General features: G+C 43.8%; 1 protein-coding gene across 2 annotated transcripts in view; it reads left to right on the top strand.

Annotated features, from left to right (window-relative positions):
- The first annotated feature begins 4,011 nt into the window (after positions 1-4,011).
- NEDD4 (NEDD4 E3 ubiquitin protein ligase) overlaps positions 4,012-11,884 on the top strand; it is a 124,452-nt gene continuing 116,579 nt past the window's right edge. The window contains exon 1 of one of the 2 annotated variants that reach the window (XM_057722394.1): positions 4,012-4,270. In XM_057722394.1, the coding sequence (XP_057578377.1) occupies positions 4,226-4,270 (45 nt within the window). In that variant the 5' untranslated portion in view covers positions 4,012-4,225. Of the gene's footprint in view, positions 4,271-7,860; positions 7,883-11,884 lie in introns of those variants that run through there. The other variant, XM_057722399.1, reaches the window with a different exon arrangement.

Raw genomic sequence — 11,884 nt, 5'->3', positions numbered from 1 at the left:
AAAATGTTTCTACAATTTTGGACATGTTAGACACAATTCCTGTGTTGTCTAATATAGATGTCACTAACCACAAGTGATTATTTAAATTTAAAAAATTAAAAAGTTGCACTAGCCATATTTCAAGTGCTGAATAGCCATGTAAGCGAGTGGCTACCATACCGGAAATGTAGACATAAAAGATGTCCTTTGCTGCAGAAAGTTTTGTTGCAGAAAGTTTTGTTGGACAGTAATAGACACAGTGACTGTCTTTGTGAAGAGGCTCTGAGAACTCCCTTCCCACACTTGGATTTTCCCTTAAAAGTTATATTCCTGGAATCCAAGAGTAGAGGTAACCTGTGTCTCGGGTACAGTCTTACATGGAAAGCTTTACAGAAGTGCCGACGATCCCTACCTCATTCCAGAGTAGGACAGCAGTAGTAAAGTAGAAGTAATGTAAAGGGTATGCTGGAGACAGGCCCCACATGTCTGCAGCCACAGAATGATGTGGAAGGGCCAGGAGCAGAGAAAAGAGGTTGGAGGACCTGAAGGGGTTTTTTCATCTTTGAGCCTAAGTAAGATTCCATGGCCTGAATACCAGAAACAGAGAGTGCTGATTTCTCCACGGATGCTGGGGCGTGAAGATGCTGGGGTGGAGACTGCTAATTTTCTTCCTATATCCATTCCTCCCTAGTAATAGACCCTCAACAAGTCTTCCCAGAAAAAAAAAGTCTCTTCCTACCCTGTATTTAGATACAGCCATGTGACTCATCTGTTTTATGAGTTTAAATGGAAGGCTCTGTTAGCCTTTCTTTAATGTCGAGCATGAGCCCTGAACCCCCTTCTTTATTCCTTCCTCTGTCTTGTTGCCTACAACACAGATGTATGGTTGGAGCTTTAACCTCTCCCTGGACTATGAGGATAAGGGTCACACTTACAAATGGCAAAGCAGCCAGCTGGAAAAGAAAGTACCTGGATTTCCGATGCCTTTTGTGGAGCAAAGTAGCTATGTTTACCCTGGCCTGCCTACCTCTAGACTTTTATATAAGAGAACAATATAACATCTATCTTTAAATCCTACTAGTTTGGGTTACTATTACTAACAGCCAAATGTCATTCTAACTAGAGACCACAACTAGAGACCAGTGGGATCAAGGATGTATCTACGAATGCCAGTGTGGAGCTATGAGGACCATGCCATGCCCTCCATCCCCAAGATGATGTTGCACCACAACAGCCTGCTAGAACTTAGCATCAACCTTAGTGGAAAGAGGGTTGAGGAGGAACACTGAATTGATTAGTTTTTTTACTAGTGGGCAGACAGGAAACTTGAGGTGGTAACTAAGTTCAGTTACAGAATTAAATAGTTACATTTATAGTAATATTATATAGTAATATTAATAGTAACATTTCTTGCACTGCTCAGCTCTGGGTCTGAGATAGACTCTACAAAGACTGTAGCTGAAACCACGGCAATGGCAATGGATGAGGTACAGGGAGTTTAGAAAGGAAGAGAGGAAGGAAAAGTAAACACCTAGTATTAGAAGAGAGGCAGCCAGCAGATATTATGAAAGAGAGAATGAAAGGAGACTTTTTCAGACAAGACATTTTTTGTATTCCTTACAGAATTAATAACCAACATTAAAGTGCCTTTCATATTGTTACCCTTGTTAGATCTGTTATTTAAACCAGAAGTTTTTATCCCAAAGACTCATATGTAAAAAATGAAAACAACTTCAACTTTGCATTACAATTAATATTATAGGCAGAGATAAAGAGGTTTATGTACATAGACTACCAGGAGGTCATGATGAGGTTTATTGATTTATCATTCGTTTACTGTTCCTTTATCAGTTTGAAGGCTCATGTAAAGAGAGATTTGAAGGGAGGATAGGTTCCCAAACAAGAAATGGCATGGGGATGCCACCAGACGTTGCTAGAAGTGCCTAGCCTTTCACTTGGGGGCAATCCCTAGCAGGGATGTGAGGCTGAGAACAAATTATTATGCACAATATCACAATCTTCATACACACCTCTTACGTGGTTGTATACATAATTATTCAAGTCAAATCAACATGAATTTAGTTGAAGGCAGTCTAGGTGGGCAAAACGCCTGATGAGTATACCATGCAGCTCAGTGATATGTCCAGCTGAAGAGGGGTTTCCACCCTACACAGCTTTCTTGATGGTAGTGGTGGTTATGAACCACCTTTTCTATTTGAACTTTCTTATAATTCCAGGTACTAGCTGCACAGGGCCTCTCCTAGCTTTTGGCTGGGAAACAGCAAGCACCCTAGTTCATCAGATGTCAGTTAACTGCCTGCTTAATTCTCCATTATGATTTTGGATCCAGACAGAAAGAATAAGAGGTCATGAGTCAAATCAGTGGTATTTGGAAGAATCTTCACTTTTGCTATATGAGCTGATGCTTTCCTTTATAAACCACTGGGATTTCTGGTTGATTTTATTACCAGCTTTAGGTTGTGTGTATACTGCTCGTCCATTCATTAAATTTTAGTAGGAAGATGGAAGCCATTTCTATATCAGTTTGAAACCATGTCCTGAAACCACACGAATGTCCTACTTAAAATGTGTATCAGAAAGAGGTTAGGGAAAAGTATTATTTCCAAAATGAAAGGGCATATTGAATATTTTCAGATTATTTTACTCCCAACCTACTAAAAAACACAAGTATATGACAGTTTATAAAAGAAAAAAATTAATACTATGATAGCTTTTTTTTTTAGCTCTTTATTGGAATATAATAGCTTTACACTCTTGTACCAGTTTTTGAGGTACACCAAAGTCAATCAGCTGTATTTATACACATATCCCCATATTCCCTCCCTCCAGCGACTCCCCCCCCACCCTCCCCGTCCCGGCCCTCTAAGGCATCACCCATCATCAAGCTGATCTCCCTTTGTTATACAGTATGATAGCTTTTTAAATCTAGTTAAGCCAACAATTCCTGACCATTCTGGAATTTTACATTCATGTTTACCTGTCACTTCTTTCCCCCTAATACAGATAAAACTTGGATGATGTATTAATCGAATTTTGATACATCATACGAATTAAATGGACTTACCAATTAAAGTACAACAAAATCTTATATAACAAACCAATAATATAGGTATAGTCTTATTCCCCTTTCTTCACTTTAAATTGTTTATTCTGTATTCCTTAAGGAAAATTTAAATTAGATCTTGAGATTCTAGAATTCTGCAAATTTCTGCAACTGTAGGAAAAGGACAAGATATTAATTCTGGCTTAGACAATCAGTGCTTGTCATTTTCCCTTCTCTTTTTGGGTAGTTTATCTGGTGCGGGTCTTCCTGTTGACTGTGGAACTATAAACCCCAGCAGACATGACTATAAAATAAGCATGATTATTCCATAGCACAGGAGGTCCTAGTTTATTTCCCCCCTTCTTCGCTACTTTCCAGCGGTGCTGCAGATCAAGGCTTACTTAGCTAAGCAGATTTAGAGGGTTAAGCCTGAAGGCTGGACGTTATCGGTAGGCTTTAAAGGTGGACAGGCCGTATGACAGGAAACATTAATTGGTACAGCGTTCACAAATCACAGGGAGAGAACTTCAGATCCTGAGCCCAAGACTGATGCGATCCCGACAAGCCTGCCCATTTGCTGCCGTGCTCAGGCCAGGCATTGCAGGGCGTCCCAAGGTCCAGCTTCTACTGCAGTCTGCAGCCTGAACCGACCAAAAAGCGGTCTGACTTTTAGCCTGTGGAGAGGCTACCATGAAGCTCTCCTGATCCCAGGCGGCTGGTCAGAGGCCGAGCCCTGGGGCGGGTCTCAGCGAGACTCGTTGCCGAGGAGCCGCAGCCGTGTTTCCCCGGGGAAGGGCGGACGTCCTCCGGGAGCCGGGGCCGGCTCGGCGCGACGCCCCGGAGCGGCCTGGCTCCCCGAGGCGGCCGGGGCCGCCCCCGTCCTCCCGGCGTGCGGGCGGCAGGCGCGCCCCCGCCGCGCGCGCGCTCCCACCTCGCGCGGTCTCCGCGCCGGGAGCCTCCCCGCGCGCGCCGCCGCCGAGGCCCGACCGGCCCTCCCCGCCCGCGCCGCTCCCTCGTGCCCCTGGCGCCGGCCGGCCGCCGGGGGCGCTGTGCGGCGGGGGCGCCCCGCCCCCTCTTCCTCCCACGCCTCCCGCCTCCTCCCCGTCCTCCTCCTCCTCCTCACTACGGCGCCCACTCTCGGGGTGGGGGCGCGCGCGTCCGGTGTGCCGGAACCTTTCGGAAATGGCAACGTGCGCCGTGGAGGTGTTCGGGCTCCCGGAGGATGAGGTGCGGGGGCCGCGGGGCCGCGGGGCGGGCTTCCCATCGCGCTGCCCATCAGCCGGACGGGAGGCGGCGGCGGCGACGGCGGCCGGGGGCTCGGCTGTCCGCGCCCTCCTCCCTGCGCGCGAGCCCCGGGAGCGCGCCAGGCGCCGCGGGGACCCCGGGGGCTGCCCGGCGCGCGCAGGCTGGTGGGGGCGGGGGGGGGAGTGTTGCGTTAGGGGGCCGCGTTTTCTTCGCGAGCCTGTAGACCCGACACCCCTCTCTGCCCTGGAACCGCCCCCTTCCTCGTCATTTTCCTTCAGGAAGTGATGAGGAGGGGGGCGAGGCAGCCGGCGGCGTGAGTGCGCGGGGGCACGCGCAGCCCCCCGCCCACCCCTTCCTGCCACCCCCCGCCGAGAGTGCGTGGGCTCCGGGGGGGTGGGGCGAACTTCCCTGGCGCTTAGCATCCCGGCTGCTGGTGAGCCCGCTCGGGCAGAGAGGCCCCGTTGGGCTTCACTTTGTGCACGTTGACCTGGAGACTTTCAAGAGGAGCGTCTTTAGCTGTTTGGGTTTTTTCTGTCTCATCTGAAATCCTTTTAAACCCCCTGACAGGAGACCGTGATGGGAAAGCAGGCAGGTCGATTTCTTTTTTCTTCTTATTTAGCAACAAGTGTCAAGTGAGGAAAGTTCATGCTGTGTTTCACACTGGTCTTCAATGATATTTTAAAAATTAAGCCAAAAGTATAAATATTTAAAAGAACTCCCCACAGCTGTTCACTCAGAATTCTGGGGTTTGAGAATTCTCTCTCCTCAGCTAAGTGACTTATGCTGGTTATTCCTTACGCTTGTTAAAAATAAGGCCGTTTGTAAAGAGGAGTTCCATTTTAAATGAGATGTGGCTTCCCTGTGTTATTGGTGATTGTCTCAAAGACGGGAATGGGAGGGAAATGAAAAGACTATCTAACAATGACTAGTTAAGTCGGGAAAAAATTTAAGCATTCTTGTTGATTGACTAAGCTGTCACATGTACCTGTTATCAGGAGTAGACCCAATTAACTGTAAATCCTTCAGCCTAATTTAGATTGATTGCTTAGATTTTTCTAACAGTGTTGTAATAGTGCCTTCTCAGTAACTTGGTATCATCAAACGTCATTTACAAAGTGTCTTACATTTCTCTTGACAGTTCTTGGTTTATCAACAGTGGGCAACTTGTTGATGCGAGCAAGTTATCTCACAGTGTTTTGAGAATGATTATGTGATGCAATTAGAATTTAATTTCTTAGTTATTGCTATCAGAGGAGAACCACCAAAGTGGTGGTGGACAAATGGTGGCAACTTAGCAGTCCTTCAGGAACGGCAGTCAGTATGTTATGGCTGAAGATAGTATTCTAGCTAATGTTCCATTATTGTTCTATAGAACAGATCTGAGGAAAACAATGCAGTGTTCAACGTATGATAGCTTTCTTCTTATCAGTCCTGTCTCCCTGCTTGCTACAATAAGTTGTTCGATGCAGATAATCTCAAACTGGCATCGAACCCAATCAGGCTGGCCTTGGACTTTCTTTCCCTGTTGTTACTACTCAGAGGTAGGCTCTGCTCTTCCAGATTTCTCATCTCAGCTTCTTCCAGCAGAGCCAACTGATCATAGCATCTTGCCAGAGGTGTCATTCACAGTCTGTTCTCTCTCTCTCTCTGTACAGATCTATGTTTTCAGTTATCTGCTTCTCACATTACTCCTCTGCCCAGCTGAGATAAATTGAATCATGCTGGTTGCTGGGTGGTCAGTAAGCAACTGGGACTGAGGGCCAGAAACTCCACCCTCTGAAACGAGATTTTCCAGAACTGGCTGAAGGATTTGTACTTCTGGGCAGTTTCACTCTATTCACATGGTGTGGGTCCCAGTTGTCAGTCTCATGGCTCAAATTTTCTTCGTACTCCCTCTGTTCACTTTTTCCACATTGAGGAGGAGAGTGAGATATGAAGATAAGAGACATGATGAAGTGTCATCTTCCACTTCTTCCATTGCAGTTTGGGCTGTTCATTCGACAGACTTTGTCTGTTCTGTATTATGCAGTATGCTAGGCACCAGGTACACAGAAAAAACAGTGTCTGCCTGTTTTGTGAGAAGCTCATAGTCTGGGGGGAAAGACAAAAATGACTTGTTTTCTGGTAGAGGTTGCCATCTCATCACTATCACTTGCCTTTTATTTTCTGGTCCATCACAAAAGTAAAAGAGGGCTTAGAAAAGCACCCCCCCCCCCTTTCCTTTTTTTGGAAGAAAAACATTGCAGCTATGTCATTTTCTAAAACTCACAGACTAGTCTGGGAATAGGCCTCCGTCTGCTGTTGATTAAAAGTAAGATAGGTTTCCTATGACAGCAGAAAGAGTTGGTTTTTATTTTAAATTTGAAACAGAGGAAAATGAATAGAGATGGGGTACAAGATAGTGAGGGAATTGTAATTTAACTAGTATATGCTGAAGAGCCACTGAGTCACACTATATGAGCATATTGGTATTGAAGTATGCCGAAATTTAGGTCATTGTACTTCTCTCTCATTTCTTGGTGAGTTTTAGCTCTTCTTCCACATGTAAGTGTCTTTGAGTAAGAGATGGTCCTGGCTCCATGTACAGAATTTTGCCATTAAAGCATGACAAACTAAGAAAGTAGTATACTATAATTTATACCAAATTTGCTCTGACAGCCTCTTGGGATTAACAGTCGAGGATAACTCCCACTCCGCTGTGGTGAGGAGGACATGGGGCCTGACATTCAGCATCCCTTCCCCCTTCATTTCAGTGGCCTTCCCTGTTGCACAGAGGCTGGAAAGCTAAACACCATGTTTTCCAGACTCTCTTGCACTTAGCATTCTGGAAAAAGGTTGTGAAATAGGCTTCCCAGTGGGTGCACCTGCTTGAGATGGGGAAGGTGGAAATGAAGTGGGGCCTAACTTCTTGTTTCTTTGGCTTTTTCTGCTGACAAGGATATTCACGTAGACCCTGCAATTTTCTGCAGAAGTGTTTTGGTATCTGTTTTGTGGGTATTGATGGGAAGTTACAGAAATAGCAGTGGTGGCAGCTTCCTGATGTCTAGATTTGGTATGTTCCTAAAGTCAACAGATCTGGTGGTGGCTCCTGGTTACCTACCTTTCTGACTCAGGTGCATGTAGCAGCTTCCTGGGTAGGCTAGTTTTGAGGTGTTTGGGGGTCCTCTGAAGGCACAGCCTGCAGCCTGCCTCTCCAGCTCTTCTAATGAAATTTTGGAAGCACCTAATTCCCTCTGTGAGCATCTTTCTTCTTAAAACATCTGGAGTAATATCTGTTTCTGACAACTGAAACCTGACTGAAATGAAGAAAAGAAGGAAGGACATAAAGAGGAAAGTGTTGAGTCTCCATTGCCAGTTTGGGAGTAGAGTTTGCCCATACAGAAGAATGGATGCTTGTGATGCCGACAGCTATGACAGTGCATACCCAACAGGGTAACTAAGAAGTGCATGTTCTGCCACTTCTAGACCCACTAACGCCGAGCGGAAGCAGACCCTGCCTGCCCTGGCATTGTACTGAGCCTGAGAACAAAGTTCCCAAACCTACATTCACTGCACACAAAGAAGCAGCAGCAGGACTTCCCTGCTGGCGTGTGGGTAAGATTCCGTAGTCCCAATGCAGCGGGCCCTGGGTTCAATCCCTGGTGGGGAAACTAGATCCCACATGCATGCTGCAACTATGTTGCAATGAAGGTCCTGTATACTGCAGCTGAGACTGAGCATGGCCAAAATAAAAAATAAATATTTTAAAAAGGGGGAAAAAAAAAAGCACAGTGTGTGCAGTAACTGCCTTAGTATCTAACCCAATCTTTCATGTGTTGTTTTTGCCATTATTGCTTTTTTCCAGCATCATTCTAAAGTAATTTTCATGGGTTTCCATGGGAACAAAGAAGTAGATATAGTTTATTTTTAATAATTTGCTTTTTAATTATGTTAAACCAACAGAGAAGTTGGAAGTATAGTACGGAGAACTCCAAATCCTCCTAAAGCACATTCTCCAACTGTTAATATTTCACCACAATTGTTCTATAACCGTTTTTTTTTTTGTTTTTTGTTTTTGCCAACCTCATTAGTCTTTTTTGGGACCATTTGAGGGCAACCTGCAGACACTGTTCCCCATCACCACTAAACACTCTAGTGTGTATTTTCCTAAAACAAGACTGCTTTCCTGCATAACAGCCATCCAACCCTCTAAGCCAGGAAATCAACATTGTTACTACCATCCAATCCACAGATCCCATTCAATCTTTACTGGTGTTCTAATAATTTCTCTCCCTTCACAGTTTAGGATCCCATCTAGGAGTGCATGTTGCATGTACTTTGTATCAGTTCCTCAGTCTTTGTTATCCTTAACAGTTGTAAGGAGTACAGGTTGTATAACATGTTGATGTTCCTCAACCTGGATCTGTTTACTGTTTGCTCATGATCACGTCAAAGCCATGCTCTTGAGGCAGGAATCACAGAGAGAATACTGTGCTCTTCTCAGTGTATCGTATCAGGGGGTACATGATTTTTGGCTTATCGCATCACTGTGGATGATAACCTTGATCACTTGGTAATTTTGGTGTCTGTAAGGTTTCTTCTTGTTAATGTCACCATTTTTCCCTTTATAATTGATTGGTATTTTGTGGGAACATATTCAGAGGTTATGCTAGTATCCTATTCCCGCATTCATCAGGTCTCCATCCACTAGTTTTACTATCCATCGATGACTTCCACCTGAAACAAATGCTACTATTTTTTATTTCCATTTTTATTAATTGGCTTTCTGTGTAAGAAGAGCCTTCCCTTTCCTGGCCATTTGTTTATCCATTTATTTATTTGTATCAGCATGGGCTTGTAGAACCCTACTTTATTCAGTGGGTTGGAATTAATTTCTGTCCTTAAATATTTTATGACTCAAATATCTCAGTTTGGCCAGTGGAAGCCCTCAGGGAGGTTCCTATGTTCTTGTGACAAGTCCCCATCATTCTTTGAACTCTTTATTAGTTTTTTGGCAGAAGACGTTCCAGGCTTCTCTTGTATTTTGCCTGGCCCAGCACTGTCTGGGATCAGCCATTTCTCCTAGAAACACTGGTTACATTTAGTAGAAAATGGTTTTTAGAAGCCACAATCTGGGTGCTCAGTGTGCTCCTTGCTCCTGAATTCATTGCTCTTTAGCCATACACACACACATATATAGGTAAACACATAAATCTATATCTGCTTCTGTATCACTCTATAGTCATATATTTAAAAATCATTAATTCATATAAACATCTGCAATTCAAATCTAATATTGTACTTCAGGGTTCTTTCTAGTCATGAGTACCTCCTCTGAGAATGAAAATTCTGAGTTTCATTATCCTCATTACATTTATGTATTTGCTCCATCCATTTTCTTATGTTTTTGATGTAACTCATTTCCCAATCATGAGGTACCTCCTCTGTCTGCTACTCCTGCACCCCGCTTTCAGCTCCCTGCATCCCTGGGTGCCAGCAGGAGTACTGCTGTGTATGTCTATGCAACACTTCTCCTCTCCTCTGAGTCCCATGCCAGTGGGCGTGCTTCTGAAGCTCTCTGTATGGCACCTCCCTCTGCCCCTCAGTGCCCCATCCTGGTGGGCATGCTGACCATGCAGCTCCATGAAACTCCCTACTCCCCCCATACTCTGCCTAAGGCCTGCCGTTGACTCCTCTGCACCAGGAAGAGAAGAGGAGAAGGGACTACAATCTTTTTTAACAGTTAACGGTTAGCAATTCATATGTCACATAGGAATAGAATCCTGGAGGCACCTTTTAAATATATCACTTACGGTGAGCAGGGATATAAAAAATGGAATTTGACTAGGTTGTAATTCTGGCCCTACCACAGGTCATCTGGCATAAGTTTTTGACATGTTAGAGCAGGATATTTAAGTCAGCTAATTTGCCTATTTCCGGGCTATATCTGGTATTAAGAATATTCTGCAGCACCTGGAGACATGTAAGATTGCTGATTCGAATTGCTAAACCCACTGTTCTACTGAATCGATGTTACTGACCTCTTCCTTCTTGAAGCTTCTATTTAGTCTGGTTCCTGTCTCAATACTGTCAAAGTTTTAAGAGGAAAAATGAATGGAAAGGTTAAGAGGTCTGCAGATAAATGCCAGGAAAAAGACACAGCACAAACAAATGGGAAAAGGTTTTGATAAGACTTTTGTGGAATAAATATGTCTGTAGCCCAGCATAACCTCCTGCCCTGACCCAAATGTCTGGCTTCCCTCATGGGAGGCGTGTTGGGGTGATGCAGCGAGTAATGTGAATGAACGTTCGTGTCAGTGCAGGTAGATGCTTTAATGAAAATATCTTCCTTCAAGATAAAAGAGTCAATTGAAATATAATCATAGCTGCCTTTAACTGGATGCTTGCTGTATTCTGGGCTCCAGGTTATGTGTTCTCAGTACTTTGGCTGTAATTGTCACAGCAGTCCTTCAAAACTGGGTATTGCTCTCCCCATTTTACAGATAAAAAATCTGAGATTGTGATTTGCTCAAGGACTTAATCTCAATAGGAGGCAGACCTGGGATTAAAACCCAAAACTCTTTTGTACCAAAGACATGGGCTTTACTCTGTCGTACTGCAAATAGTTGCTCAAATGAAAGAATTTATCAGCAGAGATTCTTTCTCAGGAAGAAGATGAATGGAACACGTGCAAAATTAACTTATAACTGTTCCTCTGTTCTTCCATATCTTCTGTCTTTTTTTTTTTTTAATAGCTTTTAGGTGGACCTATGAAGTACTTGAATTCTGTATTTGCTTGACAAATATTTGTTGAACACTTGCTATATGTAAGGCACTTGAGTCAGGCTGTGAGGTTATAATGATGGACAACAGACTTTACTGAATTTATAGCCTAGAGGGAGAAAGGGCTATTAAATATATAATCACAGATCAATGTTTTATAAATGGTGTGAAGGAAAAGTAGTGTAAGATAAAAGTATATAACAGGAAAAAAACAGAATCTTGTATGCAGGAGGGGAGAGAGTATGAGGAAAAGCTGAGGAAGTAAGCTAGGGATGGATAGGAGTTAGCTAGACAGGGGAGGAAAAAAGCCTTCTAGGTAAATAGAACTGCATGTGCAGAAGATGAAATGGAGAGGAACGTAAAGAAGACTAGAGTGTTGGAGAAAGAGGGATGGTATCAGGAGGTGAATCTGGAAAGGAGAGGAGAGCAGAACCTGGTCAGATAGGGTCTGAAAGCCATTTATTAAGGATTTTGTATTGGATCCCAAGTGGAACAGAAACTCACTAAACGCCTGCATAAGCTGACACACATCATCATCATCATCAACATTGCTGTTGTCTTTTCATAACTTTTTTCCTCATGTATTTAACATTTTCTTTGCTTGTTGTTTCTTCATTTCTTCCTGCACCTCTGACTTGCATCTGGGATAACTTTTTTTCTGCCTGAAGTTCATTCTCGAGAATTTCTTTCAGTGAATGTTTCCTGCTAATGAACTTCCTTGGTTTTTGTTTTTGGCTGAAAATGTCTTTATTTAACTTTCTTTTTTCTAGAGGGCAGGGGGAAGGAGTACGATTTACAGATAGTGAAATGCACAGATCTTAATATACAATTTGA

Source organism: Hippopotamus amphibius, chromosome 2, assembly GCF_030028045.1.
Source record: "Hippopotamus amphibius kiboko isolate mHipAmp2 chromosome 2, mHipAmp2.hap2, whole genome shotgun sequence".
Taxonomy (NCBI): Eukaryota; Metazoa; Chordata; class Mammalia; order Artiodactyla; family Hippopotamidae; genus Hippopotamus; species Hippopotamus amphibius.
This window is presented reverse-complemented; position numbering and strand designations above follow the sequence as displayed.